General features: G+C 43.6%; 1 protein-coding gene across 4 annotated transcripts in view; it reads right to left on the bottom strand.

The window, feature by feature from the left end:
- Window positions 1-1486: 1486 nt before the first annotated feature.
- The window catches only part of myripb (myosin VIIA and Rab interacting protein b), a 181998-nt gene continuing 155879 nt past the window's right edge, over window positions 1487-27605 (bottom strand). For all 4 annotated transcript variants that reach the window (XM_045710516.1, XM_014180725.2, XM_045710517.1 and 1 more), the window contains 8 exons: window positions 23760-23934; window positions 22790-23460; window positions 21611-22357; window positions 13964-14155; window positions 13461-13622; window positions 13003-13101; window positions 12850-12910; window positions 1487-4807 (listed from right to left, as the gene is read on the bottom strand). In XM_045710516.1, coding sequence (XP_045566472.1) covers window positions 4767-4807; window positions 12850-12910; window positions 13003-13101; window positions 13461-13622; window positions 13964-14155; window positions 21611-22357; window positions 22790-23460; window positions 23760-23934 — 2148 coding nt within the window. In that variant the 3' untranslated portion in view covers window positions 1487-4766. The remainder of the gene's footprint in view (window positions 4808-12849; window positions 12911-13002; window positions 13102-13460; window positions 13623-13963; window positions 14156-21610; window positions 22358-22789; window positions 23461-23759; window positions 23935-27605) is intronic.

Here is a 27605-nt window from a genome sequence, read left to right as displayed (position 1 = left end):
ACTGTATATATACTGAACAAAAATATAAACGCAACATGCAACAATTTCAAAGATTTTACTGAGATACAGTTCATAGAAGGAATCAGTCAACTGAAATAAATTCATTCGGCCCTAATCTATGGATTTCAAATGACTGGGCAGTGGTGCACACACGGGTGGGCCTGGGAGGTTCATAGGGGCACCCACTTTGGAGCCAGGCCCAGCCAATCAGAATTAGTTTTTTTCCCCACAATAGGGCTTTATTACAGACAGAAATACTCAGATGTTTAGGCCCTGGGCTGGCATGGTTAAACTTGGTATGCGGTTATGAGACCGGTTGGATGTACTGCCACATTTTCTAAAATGACGTTGGAGGCGGCTTAGGGTAGAGAAATTAACATTCAATTCTCTAGCAACAGCTCTGTTGGACATTCCTGCAGTCAGCATGCCAATTGCACGCTCCCTCAAAACTTGAGACCACTGTGGCATTGTGTTGTGTGACAAAACTGCACATTTTAGAGTGGCCTTTTATTGTCCCCAGCACAAGTTGCACCTGTGTAATGAACATGCTGTTTAATCAGCTTCTTGATATGCCACACATGTCCGGTGTATGGATTATCTTGGAAAAGGAGAAATGCTCACTAACAGGGATGTAAACAAATTAGTGAAAAACATTTGAGAGAAATAAGCTTTTTTTGTGGTATGGAAAATATCTGGGATCTTTTATTTCAGCTCATGAAACATGGGACCAACACTTTATATGTTGCATTCATATTTTTGTTCAGTGTATACTCAATACTTAACGCTTCCACTCACCCCTTGTGTCTTTATCAGGTCCAGAAATAGATCCATTCTGGTATGTGGGGCGTGGGGTAAGGCCCATCGGGCGTTTTGGGAAGAGGCAGAGCGGAGGAGGGGGCAGCGGAGGGCTCAGACACCCTGGGGCCGTGGTCAGCACACTGGAGATTCTCCTCGACATCATCAGGAACCAGGAAAACATCGGGAAGACACTTAGCGGAGAGGACGCCGACTGGCTACCATGACAACATGCTTGGCCGCTCGCCCCCCCACCATCTGTGTCTGTGAACGTGTCTTTATTTAATCAAGGATTGTCTTTCTTTGTCTCTATCTCCTTTTTCTTTCTGTCGTTCTTTCTTTCTTTTCAAGGTTTGCTCTCAAGCCTACAGTATGTCTTAGTCTAGGGACCTCTAAACTGGCTGACCAGTTGTAGTCTGTATGGTACATACTGAGAAATGCAATCTATATTGATTAATAAATGAAGATAGCCTGTAACTATGTTTTTGGTACATTGGTGCTGTGACTGATTATTGTTGAATAAAAAGCAGGAAGTATATAAAGACAAATATAAAGATGCTCAAAATCTGAATCTTTCTGTGAATAAGCAGGTCAGTTTTTCTTACCATTGGTGAGGGGTATTCATTGTAACATAAAGTAAGACCATACTTCATTGATCCCCAAAGGTTAGGAATGATAGGAAACTCCAGAGGTCATTCAGGTGCAAACTTTATTCAATTAGTATTACACTTTTTCTCAAATCAGAGCAATTTGGCACATAGAGAATCTGTATTTTTTGCTTCTTAATATTTTTTCCCCGACACATGATATGGATTGCAACAAACGATTGCGCATATGAGTGAATAGTCCATCAGAGGTGTGCAAAGTGAACTTCACTGCGGCCTAGGAACATAGGGACAGCTGGTTGCCTCCCGCAGACAACACAGAAGGATCAAGTTTATGATTGGGCAATTATTTTATATGTCATATCCATTTTTTTTATTTTTTTTTACATATATATGGATATATATATATATAATCCATATATATATATATATATATATATATATATATATATATATATATATATAATATATATATATATATATATATATATATCTATAAACAAATTAGGAGGTGAGATAAAATATTTTTTTTTACAATAGAAAAATACAGGACATTGATAATAATGAACCCCTTTGGCTGTGCTTCTCGAATTTTGTACATCTATTTAAAACCAGAAACATGCGTTGATACACAACACACATCCAGGAACAACGATGACATTCAGGAGCGATATGCATAACCTGTCAAATGGGATCATAGGATGGATGGAAGGACTTACCAGTGCACAGTGTTCAAATATAATATAACCGAAGTGCATAGGTATGGGAATAACCTGTCACTAGCTCCGGTACAGGGCGTTACATATTATTCTTATTGTCATTTACTAGACGCTCTTGTCCAGAGCAACTTACAGTAGCATTTTCATACTGGTCCCCCGTGGGAATTGAACCCACAACACTAGCATTGCAAGCGTCATGCTCTACCAACTGAGCCACAACAGGACCCCACGTGACGAAAGGTCAAGCTGCACGTAACAACCTGAACCAGAGCAAACGTCATACTATTTTACCTGTAATTACTAAGGAACAGAATCCCTCAACACTGTATTTCATCTCCTCTACATTAATATACTATCTAATATTTTCAATATAATGACCAGGGCCTCTCAAGAGTATCTCAAGAGTAGGAGTGCTGATCTAGGATCCATTTTGTGTTGTAGATCACAATGAATATGGTTACATGGACAGGGAAAGCCTGATCCTAGATCAGCACCCCTACTCTGAGACGCTAATAAAAAACACAGGCCTGGCATTCCAGACTCTCACCGCGGTCATTGGAGTAATACCAGACACCGCATCAACTGTTATTTATCGCATCTCCCATGTTATCATGAATATGAATACCATCATCCCCATTAAAATCACACATTTTCAGACAATTAATGCAGGCATACATGTAAAGCACTTTGAAGAAGGAAACATGACACGGCTTCAGACTTAACTGATGAGAAAACCTTTCAGAGGGGGAGAATAAAGCCTGGACTGGTTTCCGCCCACTTTGTTTTAGTGAAAAGAACTGCGTAATAACAATCTTCAAAAGTACAAAAATAAAATCATGCTTTTCATGGCATTTTGTCATAAAGCCCAGTAGACTTCATGATGTATAAATCTTTACAAGATATTTAACACAACGTACAATTAATTATTGGAGCCATATAGCACAGGAGAGAAATCAAAATGTATGCCAAATAAAGGCCACAAAGCTGAAACAAATGAAACATAAAAATAACAAGCAAAATATACATTTGACATTTTTGTCATTTAGCAGATGCTCTTATCCAGAGCGACTTACAGTTAGTGCATTCACCTTAAGATAGCTTGGTGGGACAGCCAAATATCTCAGTCATAGTACATATATTTTTCCTCAATAAAGTAGCTATCAGCAACGTCAGTGCTAGTAGGAAAATAAATTCAAGTGTGAGTATTAGTTCACGCACAAATTGCCCTGTCCTTTAATCCTAGTTAATGTGTCAACCATCATCTGCAAGTTATGAGCAGGCAGCAGTTCACACACCAAGTATGCTACTGGGAAGACAGATATCACTTAAAGTAGATGGCCCTAGCTAGCAAAAGACAGTACTAGACAACAACAAATTAAGACAAAAATGATGCTTATCACTCCTGGAGATATCAGGAGTCCTCTAGCTATAGAATGAAGCATATTCAACAACAAAAAATACAGAATGGTGAAGATTTCATAGAGAGATTGTTTTTGTTTGGTCAAGAAACATGTGTCAATTTATTCTAATGTTGGCTTCTTTGGGTTCATAAATGCTTTACATATACTTTATATAATAGGTAGACCATTTGTGTGATAAATGTTTCATTATTTGTTAATGCAACTAAATATTTTCGCATTGCATTATTTTGGCCTTGGTCTCTCTGGAGCCAGATGCCAAAGTCTCACAACATGTGGATGGAGGTTATTTTGGCCTTGCAAAACAGATATTACATAAACTGTCATTGTGTGGGCCTAGCAATTTAGTCAATCTTTCTCCAAATATGGTAACTGAGCGCTAGAGTAATTAGCTCATCTCAAAATCACCTCCTTCAAAAGATTGAGGTGTGTTTAGCTGTTACCGTAATGTAAATAATGAATAAAGGAACAGGAGAGGATGCCAGATGTTTCTGTGAACCTCTAAGTGAACCTCTAATCCAAAATTCGAAAACACGTCAGACCGGACCGTAGTGAATGAGGATTGTTATCTGCTAGTTCAAGGAAATGATTACTTTTGAGTCTTTACACAGAAATAATAATAAAATGACAACATTGAACAGGTTCTGTAGGTGCTCTGCAATTCATCAGTGAGAGAAACAACAAGAACAAAAACAGTAGTATAAAACATGGCTCAGCCTTTTTTTGGGACATTCAATCACAGAAGTTTTCACATGGTTTTTCACATCTTCAAACACCTACAACACCCTTGCAAACAGTTGACTGACGGAGGTTATCTTATTTTCTGTACAAGGACTTTGAAGTTAGGTCTTCTTTTGACAGTAGGACAGTGAGTTGTCTCGGCGAGGAGTGTTCGTTCGCTGATTTTAAGGCAGAGACACGTCGTCCATCAAACCACCCTGTTGTGGGCGTTGCGGTGTGGTAGTTACAGTGAATGAGGCCCAAGGGGGCTGATGGAGTAGGTTGGGAGGTTGAATGAGTCAGTCCTGGGCTGAGGGAGGCAGGGAAGGGGTCTGGAGGTATTCAGGGGGTGACTGGATGGGGCCGTGCCTGGCTGAGGAGAGCGCTGGGTGGGGTGCACAGGGCAGGTGTTGGCCCCTGCATAGCCCAAGGCAGACGCTGGATCAAGGCACTGGAGTGGAGAGACCCCGCGGGGCCTCTGAGGGACTCTTTGTGCTTTCTGTCTGTCGCTACGGATGAGGTGCTGTTACCTGCTGCTCAGACTCCTTATCTGGAAAAAGACAAGGAAATACATATTGAAATATATGACTTGACCTATTCAGGTAGCTAAAGAGTGTATTCAATAGTCACAATGACAAATTAAGCTATTACACAGCATAACCATTAATGTAGTTTGCATTGCGTATACACTGAGTGTACAGAACATTAGGAACACCTTCCTAATATTGAGTTGCACCCCCTTTTGCCCTCAGAACAGCCTCAAGACGTCGGTACATGGACTCTACAAGGTGTCAAAAGTGTTCCACAGGGATGCTGCCCCATGTGGACGCCAATGCTTCCCACAGTTGTGTCAAGTTGTCTGGATGTCCTTTGGGTGGTGGACCATTCTTGATACACACAGGAAACTGTTGAGCGTGAATAACCCAGCAGCTTTGCAGTTTTTGACACACTCAAACCGGTGCGCCTGGCACCTACTACAATACCCAGTTGAAAGGCACTTAAATCTTTTGTCTTGCCCATAGCACATATACACAATCCATGTCTCAATTGTCTCAAACCTGTCTCCTCCCCTTCATCTACACTGATTGAAGTGGATTTAACAAGTGACATCCATACGGGATCATAGCTTTCACCTGGATTCACCTGGTCAATCTGTCACTTGGTAGGTGTTCCTAATGTTTTGTATACTCAGTGTATCTGGTAATATCTAATCAGAACTGGGCATAAAATGTAGAAGTTCCCAAGACCGAGAGAGAAACAGTAAAACATTAGTCCCTTAGTTAAATAATCATTACATGATGCTATAGTCTGGGACTCACCCACAAACAGGACCAAGGCTCGCCTGCTGAGGAGTGACAGACACCATCCTAGCTGGAGGGGTGCTCTCATATTTTCTATCAACATAGACAGGTCTCTAACTCCTCTAGCTCCACAATGGGATAGGGTGCTGTTAGCCAGCCTGCCAGCTTAGTTGAGTCTGCCCCTAGCACAGTCAGTGTAGTCAGCTCAATGTTCCCCATTGAGACCATGTCTGTGACTCGATCTAGGTCTGGCAAAATTAAACACACCTTAGCAATCCTACTGGAATAAAGACCTCCTCCATTCCTGTCATTATTGAAAGAGATTGTGATCATACCTCACATCTAAAAAATTGGACTACTTAATGTAAGATCCTTCAGTTCCAAGGCAGTCATAGTCAATGAACTAATCACTGATCATAAACTTGATGTGATTGGCCTGACTGAAACATGGCTCAAGCCTGATGATTTTACTGGGTTAAATGAGGCCTTTCCTCCTGGTTACACTAGTGACCATATCCCCAGAGGATCCTGCAAAGGCAGAGGTGTTGCTAACATTTATGACCACACAAAAGGCTACATTTCATCTTTTGAGGTTCTAGTCATGAAATCTTTGCAGCCTACTCAATCAAATATAGCTACTGTTTACAGGCCTCCTGGGCCGTGTACAGTGTTACTCAGAGTTCAGAGTTCCTTCAATTCCTATCGGGCCTCATAGTCATGGCAGGTAATATTCACATTTTTGGTGACTTCAATATTCACATGGAGAGCTCCACAGACTCACTCCAAAAGGCTTTCGGAGCCATCATCGACTCAGTGGATTTTGTCCAACATGTCTCGGGACTTACGCATTGTCACCATCATACCCTGGATCTAGTTTTGTCCCGTGGAATAGATATTGTGGATCTAAATGTTTTTCCTCATAATCCTGGACTATTGGGCCACCATTTTAATACATTTGCAATCAAATAATTAGCTTAGACCCCAACCAAGGGTTATCAAGAGCTGCACTATAAATTCTCGGACAACGCAAAGATTCCTAGATGCCCTTGCAGACTAACTCCACCTACCCAAGGACATCAGAGTACAAAAATCACCTAACTGAGGATCTAAACGTAACTTTGCGTAATACCCTAGATGCAGTCGCACCACTAAAAACCCCCAAAATAAAATACAGAAAATATCAGAGCCCGGAAAGAAGCTTCCAGAAAATTGGAACGGAAATGTCACTCCACCAAATTGGAAGTCTTATGACTACCTTGGAAAAAACAGTACCGTGCAATATCGAAAAAGCCCTCACTGCTGCTCGATCAGCCTACTTTTCAAACCTGATTGAGGAGAATAAAAACAATCCTAAATACATTTTTGATACTGTTGCAAAGCTAACTAAAAAGCAGCATCCCCGAGTGAGGACGCGCTTCACTTCAGCAATGATGAATTCATAAACTTCTTCAATGAAAAGATCATGATCATTAGAAAGCAAATTACAGACTCCTCTTTGAATAGGTGTAGTTGTCCTAAGTCTGCACAGAACTGCCAGAACCTCAGATCAATGGCGACACCCAAGTTTTTGTCGACACATTCACGAAAATAGTCATGGCCTCTAAATCTTCCAACTGCCTACTGGACCCTATTTCAACTAAACTACTGAAAGAGATACTTCCTGTGCTTGGCCCTTATATATTGAACATAATAAATGGCTCCCTATCCTTCCGATGTGTACCAAAGTAACTTAAAGTGGCAGTAATAAAGCCTCTCCTGAGAAAGCCAAACCTTTACCGCAGTTGTGTTTTTTTTTTACTATCTGCCTATATCGAATCTCCCATTCCTCAAATTTTGTTGTTGTTGAAAAAGCTGTTGCTCAGAAACTCACTGTCTTCCTGAAGACAAATGACATATAGTTGAAGTCAGAAGATTACATACACTTAGGTTGGAGTCATTAACCTGTTGTGGTATAGGGGGCAGTATTTTCACAGCCGGATAAAAAACGTACCCGATTTAATCTGGTTACTACTCCTGCCCAGAAACTAGAATATGCATATAATTAGTATTTGGATAGAAAACACTCTAAAGTTTCTAAAACAGTTTGAATGGTGTGTCTGAGTATAACAGAACTCATATGGCAGGCCAAAACCCGAGAAGATTCCATGCAGGAAGTGCCCTGTCTGACAATTTGTTGTCCTTCTGTTGCATCTCTATCGACATTACAGCATCTGTGCTGTAACGTGACACTTTCCAAGGCTTCCATTGGCTCTCTAAAGCCGCCAGAAAGTGGAATGGGGTGTCTGCTGTCTCTGGGCGAAGTACAGCAGCTCTGTTTGTGAGTGGTCAGCCTGGGGATAGTGAGTCTTGAGATGCGCGTTCACGAGACTTCTCAATCTTTTTCTTTCAGCCTTTGAATGAATACAATGTTGCCCGGTTGGAATATTATCGCTATTTTACGAGAAAAGTAGCATAAAAATTGATTTTAAACAGCGTTTGACATGCTTCGAAGTACGGTAATGGAATATTTTGCATTTTTTTTGTCACGAAATGCGCTCGCGCGTTACCCTTCGGATAGTGACCTGAATGCACGAACAAAACGGCGGTATTTGGATATAACTATGGATTATTTGGAACCAAAACAACATTTGTTGTTGAAGTAGAAGTCCTGGCAGTGCATTCTGACGAAGAACAGCAAAGGTAATCCAATTTTTCTAATAGTAAATCTGACTTTGGTGAGTGCTAAACTTGGTGGGTGTCAAATTAGCTAGCCGTGATGGCCGAGCTATGTACTCAGAATATTGCAAAATGTGCTTTCGCCGAAAAGCTATTTTAAAATCGGACATAGCGATTGCATAAAGGAGTTCTGTATCTATAATTCTTAATATAATTGTTATGTATTTTGTCAACGTTTATCGTGAGTAATTTAGTAAATTCACCGGAAGTTTCCGGTGGGTATGCTAGTTCTGAACATCACATGCTAATGTAAAAAGCTGTTTTTTTATATAAATATGAACTTGATTGAACAAAACATGCATCTATTGTATAACATAATGTCCTAGGAGTGTCATCTGATGAAGATCATCAAAGGTTAGTGCTGCATTTAGCTGTGTTTTGGGTATTTGTGATGCATGCTAGTTGCTTGGAAATGGCTGAGTTTTTTTGTGTCTATGTACTCTCCTAACATAATCTAATGTTTTGCTTTCGCTGTAAAGCCTTTTGGAAATCGGACAACGTGGTTCGATTCAGGAGAAGTGTATCTATAAAATGGTGTAAAATAGTCCTATGTTTGAGAACTTTGAATTATGACATTTTGTGGTTTTAAATTTGCCGCTCTGATTTGTCACTGGCTGTTGAATAGTGTGGGACGATTTCGTCCCACCTCCCCTAGAGAATTTAAAACTAATTTTTCAACCACTCTACAAATTTCTTGTTAACAAACTATAGTTTTGGCAGTTAGGACATCTACTTTGTGCATGACACTAGGAATTTTACCAACAATTGTTTACAGACAGATTATTTCACTTATAATTTTTCCAAGTTGGATCTTGATTTTTTCTGAGTTCCCAACTCATTGAAGTCAGAAGTCGGATATTTCCGAGTTCCCAATTGTTTTGAACGTTCCTCCAGTGAGACTGACCAGAGGGTACACCTCTTCCACCTGATGGCGAAACTTGAGTCGCACCGCATCTGCCTCAGTCATGCTCAAAGTCATTTTGTTCCTATGACCAGAGAAAGTGAAACATTCCTCTATATTAAAGTAGACACGACGAGCTGCTAATAACAATACAAATTCAGGGCTAATGATACACTTGGCTACTCATTCATTGCAGCGCAAGTACATGGAATCACGTTTTATGTTTTGTAATAGTGTTGAACAGTGTTTTGAGCGGTATAAAAACATGTGAACTCACTCATGAAGTTAATAAATCTTATATAGGCTAGTATCAAACTTTGCTGTGGCTGGGGTCGTAGAAGCTCTATAGGTATGGTGATTTGAGCGATCCTATTGGCCAGCGCAGTAGGAGCACTCGGTTTAGCCACAGATCTCCCGGTCCACCGGGTAGGCGGAGTCAATCTTTTCAGACAAATGAAATGGTTCAAAATGGAAACACTTTGTTTACCCGGTGCGCAGGGCTTCTGAATCAAGTGCACCTACCGCCTTCAGCGCAACACCAAAACAAAAAAGGGGTGGAAAAAAGGTGCGCAAGCCTTTATCGTTGGCTTTTCTACAGAAATGTTTGGTGATGGACAAGGAATGCATTGAAGATCGACCAGTCGATTGCGATTGACCGGTTGGCGTCCACTGTTTTGGAGAGATTGGAAACCCAAAATGGTCTACGCAGACAAAGTCTTTGCCTGGTTTAGATCTTATCCAAATTTGTGGATCTTATCTAAATAAGTGTTCCTCGAGGTTTTTTTTTTTTTAGGACTTTTGTTTTCACTATATATACACACTACCTCTTGGTGATGTCATTCGGAAACACAATGTCAACTTTCACTGCTATGCCCACAGCACATTGCTGTAAGTGCCTACCCTGGAAGCCTGTGTTTCAGACATAAGGAAGTGGATGGCGGCACATTTTTTTACTTTTAAACAGAGATGCTAAGAAACAAAGAGTCCCAGGAAACAAAGAGATCTTCTGTTTGATCTGACAATTAATCTCGATGGTTGTACATTCATCTCAAATAAAACTGTGATGGACCTCAGTGTTACTCTGGACCCTGATCTCTCTTTTGACAAACATATGAAAAATATTTCAAGAGTGGCTTTCTTTCCATCTTAAAGGTTTTAAGAATCAGATCATGCAGAAAAGCTAGTCCATGCTTTTGCCACTTCAAGATTAGACTACTGCAATGCTCTACTCTCCGGCTACATGGATAAAACACTAAATAAACTTCTGGTAGTGCTAAATACGGATGCTAAAATCTTTTTTATTTATTTTTATTTAACCTTTATTTAACTAGGCAAGTCAGTTAAGAACAAATTCTTATTTACAATGACGGCCTACACCAGCCAAACCCGGACGACACTGGGCCAATTGTGGCCGCCCTATGGATCTCCCAATCACAGCCGGATGTGATACAGCCTGGATTCGAACCAGGGACTGTAGTGATGCCTCTTAGACCGCTGCACCACTCGGGAGGCCCTAGAACCAAAACATTTGATCATATTACTCCAGTGCTAGCCTCTCTACACTGGCTTCCTGTTAAGGCTAGGGCTGATTTCAAGGTTTTACTGCTGATTACAAAGCATTACATATACTTGCTTCTACCCATCTCTCCGATTTGGTCGTGCCGTACATACCTACACATATGCTAAGGTCACAAGATGCAGACCTCCTTATTGTTCCTACAATTTCTAAGCAAACAGCTGGAGGCAGGGCTTTCTCCTATAGAGCTGCATTTTTATGGAATGGTCTGCCGATACGTGAGAGACGCAGACTCGTTCTCAACCTTTAAGTCTTTACTGAAGAATCATCTCCTCAGTAGGTCCTATGATTGAGTGTAGCCCAGGGGTGCGAAGGGGAACAGCAAGGCACTGGAGTGACGAACCACCCTTGCGGTCTCTGCCTGGCCAGCTCCTCTTACCCTATTACGGGGGCTGAGTCACTGGCTTGCTAGTGCTCTCCCATTGCGTCACTATCCTTGACTTGAGTGGGTTCAGTCCCCTCAGCTCGTGTGGTGGGAAGATGTTCGTGGGCTATACTCCGCCTTGTCTCAGGGTAGTAAGTTGGTTGTCTGTTCATTTCCCTCTGGTGGTGTGGGGGCTGTGCTTTGGCAAAGTGAGTGGGGTTATATCCTGCCTGGTTGGTCCTGTCCGGGCCACAGTGTCCCCCGACCCTCCCATCTCAGTCCCCAGTGTCTATGCTGCAACAGTCTATGTGCATGGGTCAGTTTGTCCTATCTGGTGTATTTCTCCTGTCATACCTGGTGTCCTGTGTGATCTTAAGCATGCTCCCTCTAATTCTCCCATCTCTAACTCTCTCCCCTCCAGGAGGTCCTGAGCCCGAGGACCATGCCTCATAACTACCTGGCCTGATGACTCCTGGCTGTCCCCGTCCCACCTGGTCGTGCTGCTGATTCAGTTTCTACTGTTTTACCTGTGGCTATGGAACCCTGACCTGTTCACCGAACCTGCTACCTTATCCCGGCCCTGTTGTCTCGACCTGAGGTGCTGACCTGTTGCACCTTCTATAACCACTGTGATTATTATTTGACCCTGCTGGTCATCTATGAACATTTGAACATCTTGAAGAGCGATCTAGCGTTAATGGCCCTGCATTCCTATAATCTCCACCAATACATCCAGAAGTGGACTGGCCAGCCCTCAGAGCCTGGTTTCTCTCTAGCTTTCTTCCTAGGTTCCTGCCTTTCTAGGGAGTTTTTCCTAGCCACTGTGCTTCTACATCTGCATTGCTTGCTCTTTGGGGTTTTAGGCTGGGTTTTTGTATAAGCACTGTGTGACATCTATTGATGTAAATATGGCTTTATAAATACATTTGATTGATTGATTGTCTAATGAGTCTCTTTCAAAGATGCACCGTCGACCCCTTTCTGAAATCAATGCTTTATGACTATATGAGACTCCTTTGATTTAGCCTCTGTTGCATTGTGTTGTACTTTGAAACTAAGGCTAAAACAGAGTGATTTCATTGACCATGTGGAAAATCTGCTTGACGGTGTCAAAAAAAAGAAAACCCCGATTAATAATGAATGAATTATTAACATGAAAAGAAGCGTGCCTCATTGGTTAATGGCGCAGCCGTCCGATTCGTCTCCTATTCTCTGTGCTCCTTCTCTCTTTCCTAATGGAACCTTTCTCTTTCCTTTATATATCTTCCCTCTCTACCTGGTACACTTAGCCTGGCATCCATTCAACCTCTTCCTTTAGATCCAAATGTGATGTTAGTCTTCTAAGTGTGAACACAAATCTTTCTGCCAAGCCAACGTCCGCACATGAAAAAAGGGTGCGTTATTCTGTGGAGCAGACAACATTGTGTTGCCACAGTGATGTCAGCCGCGATCGATGCAACACGCACATCAAAGCGTAAAGAGGGTGTGAGTGTATTTTCAAACTTCTGAAAGGAAAAACCTTCTAATTGTGACAGTGTGACAGTACACAGTCTGAAAGACTTTTATGAAGTGACAAAGTTTGGGTCTTTTTTTGCGACCTGGTACTTCCTATATAGCCAATCCTATAAACTCCATTTAACAGAAGAAGAAAAAGGAAATGGATTAAATAGAACATTTAACATTGTCCAATAGCAAAAGGTTTCCTTTGTGATCATTTCAACAAGTTGTCCGTTACCTTTGACCGGAGGGGCAGGTAGTTTTCTCCTCTGTTGGCGTGATGTGTCAAGGGTTTGAGGCTGCAGAGTGACAGATCAGTACGGTGAATACAGTGGCCATATGAGGGTGTAGCTGTGTGTAATAATTGTCAGGTGGGAATATACCACAGTACCTTAGGTTTTGGCTTGGAGAAGTTGGAGAAACGATTGTAGGCGGTGACATTCAGTCCAGCTGTTTTTAGAGATAATATCCTCTCCTCGATGTCGGATATCTGGAGGAGAAAGATTCCAAATTATTCAGAAAATAAAAACTCAATTTGCTGTAGATGTAGTGTAGAGTACATCAAGGCTCAGGTTAATTTAATGAATTAATCAGGTTAATTTAGAAGACACCATTAGAATACAATTACATATTCCCGCATTCTATCCAGTCTCCACATTAAAACCTGCATTCTTACAGGACCATCAAACATTGGTTGCATTCCATGCCCACCACATTGCAACGTTACATTGCCCCGTCATCAACTGCACAGTTGGGCATGGATCACATCTGACATGCGTCTGCAATGTAATCAGCATGGAATGCAGTCATAGAAACAACTGGGCGTTTGGATATGAATGGACCCCCTACCTGGAGCTCAGACTGCTGCACCTGGGCGGCAGCAGTGGCCACCTGGTCCTCCAGGAAGGCCAGGTCTCTGTCTGAGGTGCCACTGCTGATGCCTCGGGCCACCTTCTCCAGGTCCCCCAGTGCCCCCTCCAGGCCGTACACCGCCCCCGCAGCCATGTACACCTACAGGGACAAGTCACGTGTTACAGGAAAGATCAATGGGCACAGGTGCTGAGCATAGCAATGTTGGGGACCCACAGGGCTCTATCCTTGGGCCTTTCTTGTTTAGTCTCTACAGGTTGGAGTCACTATATGGTCATGCTAAGATGGACAGAAGTGACTCAGATAGTGAGATCAGATGAGCAAGTACACATACGCTATTTACTCCTTTTTTTATCTAGGGTTATGGTGGAGGTTAAGGTAAGGATTAAGTTTAGGGTTGAGAAAGCGCTGCATTTGGTTCTTTCTAGCATGGCCAGATAGTGACCGCCAACATCGAGATGTATGTAGGCACTGGGTCTTACGTTTTCCTCCATCTTGGTGAGTTTCTGGTCCAGCTTCCTGGTCTCTAAGTTGCTGAGGAAGGACTCAGACGCGCTCATGCACTCAGAGGGGGTGACACTATCGCCCCCCGCCTCACCAATCAGTTCCTCTGTGGCGTTGAGCACCTTCAGTACCTCTGTGGTGATACTGCACAGCGATGCGGCCGAGTACTTCTGCTCAACACACACACGTGCACACACACGTCAAGACACACACACACACACACACACATACCACATACACACACAGAGACATGCCACATAGAAACAGACAGACAACACACACAGAAATACGAGTCAGACACACACAGGCACGAACATGACTATCATTAGTGGGTACAAACAAATATGGAACAGTCAAGAGGCGAGTCGTAACAGGGTCCAAGTGAGATGTTTACAGCATGGTCCTCAATGACACACACCTTTTACACCTCCAATCAGTGCAGCACACATACACACATCGTCACGACTCATGTCAACCTGCAAGGAGCAATCAGGTGGAGGAAGAAGAGTGTGACGCTTCATGTGGAAGAGGAGGGGAGCTGTTGACCTTTATTACTAGATTCCAGGTCATGGAAGGCTGACAGGGGACCTAACAGAGTTACAATTACTGTATTTACATTTTCCTCTACCAAACCACTAGAAAAGTAAAAAATATGAGAAAACACGATAAGTGAAAGTGCAGTCTCGAACCTACAGACTAACAAACCACACCCCTGCTGTAACGTACAAACAAGTACATCTGAATGGATGAAAAGGTGAGAGGGATGAGGGAGAAGGAGAGAGATCGGTGTAATTCAATAATGAGATAATCCTTGGCATGAAGCTTTGATCTGTGGGACTAACAAGTGCATTGATCCACACCCCTTTCTCTCTCTCTCTCTCTCTCTCTCTTTTTAAGACGCGTTAGCTAGCTAGCGACGTACGTGGGCTTTGAAAGGAAGTGTGTATAGTGTGGGTGGTAGGAGGTGGCACTCGAGTGGGAGACGAGAGGAGATGAGAGGCGGCTCCTTTTGAACACTCAGTGGTGACTTAGAGAGCAAAGAGTGAGAGGGAAAGATTTCAGGTACCGACTGAGTACGTAGATGGGTAATGGGAGCCGGAGTGAGAGTTTTGGCCGTCAACTACAGTACATTACCAATGTACATCATTATCACACGGCTCCCAACACACGGCTCAATTTCGTTCTGCGGCATTTGTGTTTAGAAAGCGCTTTTAGAAACTGCATCCAACTTTAAAAGGACTAGACTTGTATTCCTGAGATACCACGCAGTGTGAGCATATCTGCAGATCTATACTTTTGTACGGTCACAGCATCTCCCACAAATACCGCAACGTTTTCAATTCATGTTGCTCTTCTTTAAAATAAAAACGTCAGCGTTTAAAAAAATATATAAACAAGAGCACCATGAATTGAAAACTGTTGTTGTTGTTGTGGTCATTTGTGGCTTTTTAGTGGCACCGGCACATCTAAAAATGTACCCTTCACAGTATGTGGGTGTGTGGGATACACCATGTTATATACTATAATTAATAATTCCATCCATGTTTGTCTTGTCATATTTTTTATGAATGGAGAGCTGTTGTTCCACACCTTTGCTGTGGTCATACACCAGCATCTGCCTTTACAAAATGTCAAAACTGTATCGAAATCGGAATGAAAGTGAAAAGCACTAAAGAAAACTACTATACGGAAAAACCACATGAATTTCACGTGACCTTAAGTGAAGTTAATGTGATAACATGTAATAACATGTAAAAGCAACATGTGATAACATGAAACTACACATGTAAAAAAATCTTTGAGCACATGTGAAAACATCTCGTGCTAAATAAATGTGACAACATGGGGATGCAACATTTTAACCTGTGATACCATGAAATTACACATGACAACATTTGAAAGTTTGTAAAACTGCAAATTAGATTTTTAAATGTGAATTATTTTGTTGTGTTACAGTCTGCACGTCCCATGTGAGGTAAAAACATGTTATTCTCCCCACATGTGAAAAGGTGGTGTTAACATGTAAACTCTAAATTCAATTTATGTGAATATATGGTTTCACATGTGAACAACTGACCTCACGTCTCTTTCATTTTCACGTGTGAATATATCAGCTCAACATGTGAAACTGCACATTTCACGTGGCTCTTTTGAAAGGGATGTAATGAAATGGTATGGGCATTTTTATATTTTACCAATTTTTTCTCCCCAATTGGTAGAAGTTACAGTCTTGTCTCATCGCTGCAACTCCTGTACAGACTCAGGAGAGGCGAAGGTCGGGAGCCTTGCGTCCCCCGAAACACAACCCAACCTTGCCGTACACCTGGCGACCTGGTCAGCATGCACTGCACCCAGCCCACCACAGGAGTCACTAGTTTGCAATGAGACAAGGATATCCCTGCCGGCCAAACCCTCCCTAACCCGTACGACGCTGGGCCAATTGTGCTTCGCCCCATGGATCTTCCAATTGTGACAGAGCCTGGGCTCAAACCCAGAATCTCTGGTGGCACAGCTAACACTGCGATGCAGTGCCTTAGACCACTGCGCCACCCGGTAGGCCGGTATGGGCATTTTAAGGTAAGTGGTACGCTGTGCAGCTAAAATAGTGTAGACATCTCTAATCAATATGATTACATTTGACATGATGACTTAGTACTGACTTTCAATATGACCCCAAGTGGGACATGAACTCACAACTTCTAGATATGTGGTACGCTGATTGTTCAGCTGTGCCACAAAGACTATAGCATGCTCAGAAGTCCCATACAGATTCATTAACTATAATACATCTCTGCACTTAGTAAAAGAGTGCCATCTGCACTGCCATTTTAATTATCAGTTACATTTTAATATATTTTTTTAAAACATTTTAGTCATTTAGAAGACGCTCTTATCCAGAGCGCCTTACAGTAGTGAATGCATACATTTCATAAAACTTTTTTTTTCCGTACTGGTCCCCGTGGGAAATTAGTCAGTTAAATCTGACTATTCTCTCATCATTTCATTTACTTATTTCAGCAACTTGAGAGTTTTCTGTATAGTCTAATGTTGGTGAGGCATATGTTTTAATGTTACTCCTGAATCACTATGATAAATATAATAGTTTTTCTTGAGTGAATTTTCAACAAAGCTGAGATTTACTTTGAAGTCCAAAGTGAAGGGTATCCAAGTGAAACCAGTTATCGACACAGACATGGGGGTGTAGCATGAAGCTCGGAATGCTGTCAACCAAGAGGTTGTGAGTTCAAATCCCAAACCTTCTTGGCAGAGATGCAAAGAAAAAGCCATATCTCAGACTGGCCAATAGAAAGAAAAGATTAAGATGGGCAAAAGAACACAGACAAGGCCAGCATCCTGGAGTCGCCTCTTCATGGTTGACTTTGAGACCGGTGTTTTGCGGGTACTATTTAATGACGCTGCCAGTTGAGGATTTGTGAGGCGTCTGTTTCTCAAACTAGACACTCTAATGTACTTGTCCTCTTGCTCAGTTGTGCACCGGGGCTTCCAACTCCTTTTTCTATTCTGGTTAGAGCCAGTTTGCGCTGTTCTGTGAAGGGAGTAGTACACAGCGTTGTACGAGATCTTCAGTTTCTTGGCAATTTCTCGCAAGGAATAGCCTTCATTTCTCAGAACAAGAATAGACTGACGAGTTTCAGAAGAAAGTACTTTGTTTCTGGACATTTTGAGCCTGTAATCAAACCCACAAATGCTGATTCTCCAGATACTCAACTAGTCTAAAGAAGTCCAGTTTTATTGCTTCTTTTTAACAGAACAACAGTTTTCAACTGTGCTAACATAATTGCAAAAGGGTTTTCTAATGATCAATTATCCTTTTAAAATTATAAACTTGGATTAGCTAACTTAACATGCCATTGGAACACAGGAGTGATGGTTGCTGATAATGGGCCTCTGTACGCCTATGTAGATATTCCATTAAAAATCAGCTGTTTCCAGCTACAACAGTCATTTACAACATTAACCATATCTACACTGTATTTCTGATCAATTTGATGTTATTTCTAAGTGACCCCAAACTTTTGAACGGTAATGTGTGTGTCTATATATATATATATATATATATATATATATATATATATAAATAAATGAAATATATTTTCCTTTATTATTTTCCCCTTACCCTACCATCCCTCCCCTAATTGGAATACACTAATGGACAAGAACACTTAGGATTCTACTTGCAGCTTATACATACAATATACATTTTACGGACACAATGTATTTTACAATAGTTATCTTTTGTTTGTTTTTAATTCCATCCTTCAGCTACCCTCAACCCCTCCCATCTATCCCTGAAGACCATCTAGTTTGATTTTTATTTGCCATATATCTTTAACTGTGTTTTGCAGAAGCACCCTTGGCAGCAATTACAGCTGTGAGTCTTTCTGGGTAAGTCTATAAGTGCTTTCCACACCTGGATTGTGCAACATTTGCCCATTATTATTTTCAAAATTCTTCAGGCTCTGTGAAATTGGTTGTTGATCATTGCTAACCATTTTTTAGGTCTTTCCATAGATTTTCAAGCAGATTTAAAGCAACATTGTAACTCGGCCACTCAGGAACATTCACTGTCATCTTGGTAAGCAATTCCAGTGTAGATTTGTGTTTTAGGTTATTTATCTCCCAGTGTCTAGCGGAAAGCAGACTGAATTAGGTTTTCCTAGGATTTTGACTGTGCTTAGCTCCATTCTGTTTTTCTTCTACCCAGTCCATAACCATTACAAGCATACCCATAACATTATGCAGCCACCACTATGCTTGAAAATATGGAGTGTGGTACTCAGTAATGTATTGTATTGTATTTGCTCCAAATCAGGACAAAAAGTAAATTGCTTTGCCACATTTTTTGCAGTATTACTTTAGTGCCTTGTTGCAAACAGGATGTATGTTTTGGAATATTTTTTTATCTGTACAGGCTTTCCTCTTTTTACTCTGTCAATTGGGTTCGTATTGTGGAGTAACTACAATGTTGTTGATCCATCCTCAGTTTTTTCAATCCCAGCCATTAAACTCGAACTGTTTTAAAGTGTCCATTGGCCTCACGGTGAAATCCCTGAGCAGTTCTCTCCCTGTCTGGCAAATGTGTTAGGAAGGACGCCTGTATCGTTTTAGTGACAGGGTGTATTGATAATAACTTCACTGTGCTCAAAGGGATATTAAATGTCTGCTTATGTTCTGGAGACATCCTAACGACACATTTTCATTTGCAGGGCATCACTGTCATTGTCTCAGGATGGTAAGTTGGTGGTTGAAGATATCCCTCTAGTAGTGTGGGGGCTGTGTTTTGGCAAAGTGGGTGGGGTTATATCCTGCCTGTTTGGCCCTGTCCGGGAGTATCGTCGGATGGGGCCACAGTGTCTCCCGACCCCTCCTGTCTCATCCTCCAGTATTTAATGCTGCAGTAGTTTATGTGTCGGGGGGCTAGGGTCAGTCTGTTATATCTGGAGTATTTCTCCGGTCTTATCCAGTGTCCTGTGTGAATTTAAGTATGCTTTCTCTGATTCTTTCTTTCTCTCGGAGGACCTGAGCTCTAGGACCATGCCTCAGGACTACCTGGCCTGATGACTCCTTGCTGTCCCCAGTCCACCTGGCCGTGCTGCTGCTCCAGTTTCAACTGTTCTGCCTGCGGCTATGGAACCCTGACCTGTTCACCGGACGTGCTACCTGTCCCAGACCTGCTGTTTTCAACTCTCTAGAGACAGCAGGAGTGGTAGAGACACTCTGAATGATCGGCTATGAAAAGCCAACTGACATTGACTCCTGAGGTGCTGACCTGTTGCACCCTCGACAACCACTGTGATTATTATTATTTGACCCTGCTGGTCATCTATGAACATTTGAACATCTTGGCCATGTTATAATCTGTTATAATCTCCACCCGGCACAGCCAGAAGAGGACTGGCCACCCCTCATAGCCTGGTTCCTCTCTAGGTTTCTTCCTAGGTTCTGGCCTTTCTAGGGAGTTTTTCCTAACCACCATGCTTCTACACCTGCATTGCTTGCTGTTTGGTGTTTTTAGGCTGGGTTTCTGTATAGCACTTTGAGATGTCAACTGATGTAAGAAAGGCTTTATAAATTAATTTGATTTAATTTGATCACCTGTAAAATCTCATGTGAAAAATATCCATGAGAAGTGTTGAAAAACCACATGATTACACATGTGAAAGGTTATGTGATAACGTGAAAATCCACATGTGAAACTTCATGTGAAATATCCTAACATGAGAAGTGTTCCAAAACCACACGTGAAATTTCACGTGAAATAAAATTAGACGTGTAAAATGTGAAAATTTCACAGGAAATAATGTCATTTTCCACATGTGAAATCATGTGGTTTTTCCGTAAGGGTATAAGCGAATGCAGTCGACCTCCTATGTCTAAATTGAATACAGCACCATCAGCTTTTCAGTCATGACTCCATCTATTTCTAGTGGCTTTGAATAACATTTATACCTGAACGTGTCCAGAAGTCCCTAAAATAGACCACATCTGGATAAGAGCAAACCTACGTCCCAAATGGGACACTATTCCCTACACGCACTGGTTAAAAGTAGTGCACTATATAGGGCATAGGGTGCTATTTACGACACAACTGAAGTAAATCAGAGAGAGAGCGTGACTAATATCACGATGGCCCCTGACAAAACAACCATGTTTCACTTGATGATGCCTTACTGGTGACAGAGTGTGTCTAAGAATTGTAAGAAGTGAATCATCAGACAGATGCATGTGCATGCCTGAGTGTGTGTTAGTGTGTGTTGTCCACCACAGTAATCTGATTAATTTGATTGTTTTGGGGTTGCATCACGTGAATGTTAAGGTTGGGACTGTTGTTAGTCATGTCGCATACAAGGGTATGTATGTGTGTGTGTGTGTGTGTGTGTGTGTGTGTGTGTGTGTGTGTGTGTGTGTGTGTGTGTGTGTGTGTGTGTGTGTGTGTGTGTGTGTGCGCAAGTGTGATGTCCTGACTGGGGCCTGTGTTATAGAGACAGTAAATCTCACCTGCTGTAAGAGAGACGAGAGCAACTGTAGCCTCTGCTGTAGTTCCACCCCATTCTGTCCCTCGTGACAGACAGACATGCACGGACGGACAGATGGACGGGCGGAGAGACAAAGGACAAAGGGAGACGGGGCGGAAGGAGAGATCGAGAGAAACGGGAGAAAGACAGATGTGGGACACAGATTGCACAGAAAGACGTGGATGAGAGAAGAGGTGAGAACAGGTAGGCGAGGAGGGAGGAAGAGGTTCGGGATGAGTAGAAGGTACAGACAGAAGAAAGGGAGGGAAAATAAAGGAGTGACCGAGAGAAACGAAATAAAGGAGAAACAGAGACTTTAAGATAAGAGTAAAGATAACTCAGGGTAGCCCCCTGCGGTGTTTAGGTGACGACACAAACAGGACATACAGGTCATGTACGACAGGCTAAAGCCATAGAGATGTACTAAAGAGCTCATCTCCTATCTTTTCCCATGCTAAAACAGGCTTTGGGCCAAGCATCCTTATTCAAGTATCCATATCCCCATCCCTAGATTTGGCCCTCTTTCCAACTCTATGGCTAAAGCTAAATATGAAACAAAGACCTCCTATTCCGCCTCTCTCTGCTCACCTGTCCGTCACACAGCACCCCCTCCTGGATAGATGGGGTAATTGCAGGCGAGGAGGGCGTGGATCCTGTCTTTTCTTTTCGATCTTCCACTTGTTCCCCCTTTCTTTCGGTCTCTCTGTCCACCTCTTTTCTCTGTAGTCTATTACTTTGCCTGTTCTTCTCCACTGTCTTATTTTCCCTGCCATCTACTTTCTCTTCCAAACTCTTTCCTCCTCTGTCCAACCTCCTCTCCTTCACTATCTCCTCCTGACTTTCCCTTAGACGCTCTCTCTTTTTCAGTTCCGGCCCGTTCACTGACTCAATCGTCTCTCGCTTCGTCCTATCCCTACTTTTACTGCTCTGTCTCTCACTCTGTCTCTGGGGATCTCGTTCTCTCTCATTCTGCCTCAGCTTCTCTTTCTGTCTGTCACTTTCTCTGTCTCTCCTTCCGGGACTTTTGATTGGCTCATCCTCGGACGAGCTCGCTACTTCCTTGCTGCTGGCTCGTCCAACCAGCTGGCCCAGTTTGGAGTAGAGCTCCTGCTCCAGTGTGTCTCCCGAGCCGGGCCCAGAGCTGCTGGGGGACAGGGGACCAGGGGCCATGCAGTTAGGGGAGCTGGGGACCGCAGAGTTAGGGGCCACAGTGTCCTGGTTCTTGGGCTCGGGGGTCATGACCGAAGAGGTCTCGGGCATGGGCCCCACATCAGGCCCTGGCATCTCCTCACTCATGCCACTCTTTAGCAGGGCGTTCAGCAGGAAACTGTTCTCCTACGGGCGGAGATCGAGAGAAAGACAGAATGAAAGAGAGAGCAATAGGGAGAGAGAACTTCATGCTTATTTCCTTCAGTATGAAAAAGCATTGTCCTTTCCTGCCACCTAGTGGTGTAGTAATGTTTCACAATAGTCTCATGAGGGTTGACTAAGGACTTTACACTTTTTTGTTGTTGATTTATAACAACTAGAATGAGGTGGAGTAAAGATGATTAAAACAACTCTGTACCTACTACTGTCAATGAGAAGAGATTGGTGAAGCTGCTACATGCGCCATATCTTTACATTTACATTTGTGTCATTTAGCAGACACTGTCAGCCAGAGAGATTTCCAGTCAGTGCAATCAACTAAGCTAGATAAAACAACCACATATCACAGTCATTGCAAGTAAAACCTTCCTCAAGGCTTTGTGAGTGATGTCCTCCCACCTGTGCAGATGACGAAGAAAGGGGCTGTGTGTGTGTCTGTGCTTGGGCCTGGTTCCCCGCCAGCTCCTTCTTGCTCTTCCTGCGTCTCCGCGACCTCCTGACATGGTTGCTTTGCCCACTGTCCCCCGTAACCTTGGGGTTAAAGTTCACATCCAGCGCCTCCGGGTGGAGCGAGTACGAAGGGAGGTTCTGGTGTTGATGCTGATGATGGTGGTACTGAGCTTGCTGGGGATGAAGATACGGGTCCTGGTTAGGGCCTGTCTTCTTCATTATGTTCTGGAGAGGTTTGCGAGGGCGGGCGGGGGGTACAGAGGAACACTCTGAGTCAGAGTTGAGGGTCTCTGTGTTGGTGTACTGGCCCGAGGAGGGCGAGGTGACCGGGAGGGGGACCGGGGTGTACGTCCACTCAGGGTCGTGCTGGGAGTTGGTGTAGTAGGTCTCGTCGGAGAGTTTCCGTTGGAACTGGCGCAGCGCGGCCCCCCAGCCCCCCTTGTCGTCCTCCTGGTCGGACTCGGGGCCCATCTCGTCGTAGGCCGAGACCACGTCGGACTCTTTCTCCAGGACACTGAACACTAGCGACTTTCTCTTGGTCAGTAGGCTGGGACGGGAGTGCTGAGAGCTCTGCAGAGCGATCCAGTTACCGTCAGGGCTCTGCAGCACCGAGGACGCACCTGTACATACAGGCACAGGTAAACATATCTAGAGCCTTACATAGGTGACAAACACAGCATTCCTCCTGGGAGTGTAACGGTATGGAATTGTCCTGTTGCATGTAACATGTTTGACTGTACAAATGAGAGACATGACAGTACTGACGTGTCTTTGCATGTAAAACGTGACAGTATGGACATGTCTCTCTGGGTTGAGCGTAGAGCGTTATGTGTGCGACAATACGGATGATTTTGCTCTGGACGTCTCTAATGTGTGCGCGCGACTGTATCAGGGATACATGTTTCAGTGTGTGTCTTACTGGAGTTGTCCAGGCGGTCCACACTCTTCCAGCTGGGCAGTGAGGAGGCCCTGGCGGTCTCCTTCTTCAGAGAGGCGTAGTCCTGTACCCCTTCACCTCCCCCTGCCCCTACTAGTGCCTCGGTGTTCTTCTCTGGAGAATCGTCACTGGTCAGGGAGAACGCAGACCGCGACCTCTGTGCGCGCACGCACACGCACACACACACACACACACACACACACACACACACACACACACACACACACACACACACGTAAATGATAGACTACACACTTTAAAAACAACAAGTGCTGAAAAGGTGACACAGAATTACACAGAATGATGAATTTTGGGCCTACCAGCCAAGGAAAGCTTAAAATGTAACAGGCACAGTGGCAACATTTTGTTCCGGGGAGGAATTTTCCCACACTCCAGTTCCAGCCAAACACTTCAGGCTTAGGTACAAAAGATTAGCTTGGTTTTGTTTGGGTGGCAATGTGGATACCACTGACCACAGGCTGGTCTTCACTGATCCAATTGAACTAGTCGTTTGGTTCAAATCTCAGAAGGTATTGTAATGTAAATGGGCACTGGAGTTTGTGTTCTTCCGGCATCCTGGTACATTGTAAGACTGACTTTCAGGTTACGTCCCAAATGGCACCCTATTCCCTACAAAGTAGCATACTATAGGGAATAGGGTGCCATTAAGGGATGAACTGCCAGTCTAATGGATGTGATTCATATAAAGAGTCTGCAGGGGGAACCAGAGAACTACAATCTGGGTATCAGAGAACTACAATCTGGGCACCAGAGAACTACAGTCTGGGTATCAGAGAACCACAATTACAAACAAAAAACAGTGTATGAGGAACTAATCTCAACCAAATACTACTACATCTCTCCTTACGGACATACATACACACACACACACACACACTCACTCTGTGCTCATTCATAGACAGAGTCTGTGTGTGTTTGAGTGTGACTGTATGTGAACGCCATGTATGTGTGTATGTGGGCGCCTGTGTTTGTGTCTGCGCACGCTTTGTGTGTGTGTGTGCTGTGTGTGTGTGCTGTGTGTGTGTGTGTGCCTGGATGTGTGTGTGTTTGCAGAGCATTTATAAAGGGAACCCATCCCTCTGTGGACCAGGGAGTTGAGGAGAATCTCTGTGTATTTCTGCAGGACTTTGATCATGGTTGAGTGTAACAGACAGATTGGGACAGGAGACGGGCTGGGAACGTAGCTTTGATTCCTCATTGCTGCGCCTGCCTCACACACAGGGGACGATGACAAATCTCAGCCAGGTCCCCGCTGACTTCCCCTGTGAAACACTGCCAGGTGTGTGTGTGTGTGTGTGTGTGTGTGTGTGTGTGTGTGTGTGTGTGTGTGTGTGTGTGTGTGTGTGTGTGTGTGTGTGTGTGTGTGTGTGTGTGTGTGTGTGTGTGTGTGTGTGTGTGTGTGTGTGTGTGTGTAGAGGTTTCCCTGGAAAGCTACTGTATAGCTCACAGGTACAAACAGGTTACACAGCCCTCAGGAGAGGACCATTCGTGGGAAAATCTGCCAGCACCATTAAAGTAATTACATTTGGTCTTTGCCAGACCTCAACCCTGTCTGTCCCCATATCTCATCACATAGGGCCAAGAGTTCCCTGCCCTGACCAGAGAAAGACTCTGGGTCCTAGTTATATCCCAAAATTCCAGGCCCTACCAACAGGCTATATTTAGGGCCCAGTTTTTCCTGGGTCAGGTCAAACGGTCAGGACAAAGGGTAGGGTAGTGTAGGTAGTGGAGCTTAAGCTTGTCGCATGCTTCCCACTCAAAACAGTTCATGACAATAATATGACAAAATATGGTTACGTTTTTGTTAGTTTTGGTGTTCAGCAGGTTTTTTTCCCGGATGTTCAAGCACACAACAAGTCGTAGTTTAGTAGCCAAAGTATACGCTCCTTTGTCGGTGATTGGTCAACAGAACTACTCCTAGTATTAGTGGGAAGTATGGACGGGATTCTTCAATGAAATGTTGTCATTCAACATGAGACAACTATTTTTTTTTTTACTTGAGAAATACTGCCCCAAACATTTTACTTAAATGTAAAATTGCGCGACTAAGACCTCTGCAAAAACATTTAATTACAGATTTCTTGATTTATCTTAGATTAATTAGGACTATTTTGAGAAAGTGTATACTGGCTACGTTATTGCTATGGCATCTCAAGAGGGACAAACAGTAATATTGCCACTTTTTTTCTCGTTTTTCAAGCGAAGGTCTTTTAATTCAGGGTGTATGCGAGGCACAGACGTTCACTTCGGCTAGCCGAGTTCTGCTAGAAGTTACCTGAACCTAGCATGCGGACGCCTTTAATGTACTGTACTGTAGTGTAATGTATTGCAGTGCAGTGTAGTATACTGTAACGTAGCATAGCATGGTGTAGTGAAACATAGCATATCGTAGTGTAACGTAGCGTAGTGCATGGTAGCGTAGTGTAGTGTAGCATAGCATATTGTAGTGTAACGTAGCGTCAGGGAGAACGCAGTTGGTAGAGCATGGTGTTTGCAACGCCAGGGTTGTGGGTTCGATTCCCACGGGGGGCCACTACAAAAAAAAAATGCATGAAATGTACGAAATGTATGCATTCACTACTGTAAGTCGCTCTGGATAAGTGTCTGCTAAATGACTAAAATGTAAAAAATGTAATGTAAATGTAGTGTAACATAGCATAGTACATGGTAGCGTTGTGTAGTGTAGCATAGCATATTGTAGTGTAACGTAGTGTAGAGTAAACTCTTGAACGTGCCGTCCTTGGCCAGCTCTCCTGCTATCTCTCTCAGAATGACCTTCTTGATCCTAATCAGTCAGGTTTCAAGACTGGGCATTCAACTGAGACTGCTCTTCTCTGTGTCACGGAGGCTCTCCGCACTGCTAAAGCTAACTCTCTCTCCTCTGCTCTCATCCTTCTAGACCTATCTGCTGCCTTTGATACTGTGAACCATCAGATCCTCCTCTCCACCCTCTCCGAGTTGGGCATCTCCGGCGCGGCCCACGCTTGGATTGCGTCCTACCTGACAGGTCGCTCCTACCAGGTGGCGTGGCGAGAATCTGTCTCCGCACCATGCGCTCTCACCACTGGTGTCCCCCAGGGCTCTGTTCTAGGCCCTCTCCTATTCTCGCTATACACCAAGTCACTTGGCTCTGTCATATCCTCACATGGTCTCTCCTATCATTGCTATGCAGACGACACACAATTAATCTTCTCCTTTCCCACTTCTGATAACCAGGCGGCGAATCGCATCTCTGCATGTCTGTCAGACATATCAGTGTGGATGACGGATCACCAGCTCAAGCTGAACCTCGGCAAGACGGAGCTGCTCTTCCTCCCGGGGAAGGACTGCCCGTTCCATGATCTCGCCATCACGGTTGACAACTCCCTTGTGTCCTCCTCACAGAGTGCTAAGAACCTTGGCGTGATCCTGGACAACACCCTGTCGTTCTCCACTAACATCAAGGCGGTGACCCGATCCTGTAGGTTCATGCTCTACAACATTCGCAGAGTACGACCCTGCCTCACACAGGAAGCGGCGCAGGTCCTAATCCAGGCACTTGTCATCTCCCGTCTGGATTACTGCAACTCGCTGTTGGCTGGGCTCCCTGCCTGTGCCATTAAACCCCTACAACTCATCCAGAACGCCGCAGCCCGTCTGGTGTTCAACCTTCCCAAGTTCTCTCACGTCACCCCGCTCCTCCGCTCTCTCCACTGGCTTCCAGTTGAAGCTCGCATCCGCTACAAGACCATGGTGATTGCCTACGGAGCTGTGAAGGGAACGGCACCTCCATACCTTCAGGCTCTGATCAGGCCCTACACCCAAACA

Source organism: Salmo salar, chromosome ssa29, assembly GCF_905237065.1.
Source record: "Salmo salar chromosome ssa29, Ssal_v3.1, whole genome shotgun sequence".
NCBI classification, from domain to species: domain Eukaryota; kingdom Metazoa; phylum Chordata; class Actinopteri; order Salmoniformes; family Salmonidae; genus Salmo; species Salmo salar.
Note: the sequence above shows the minus strand (reverse complement) of the source record. Positions and strands in the feature narration are given on the sequence as shown.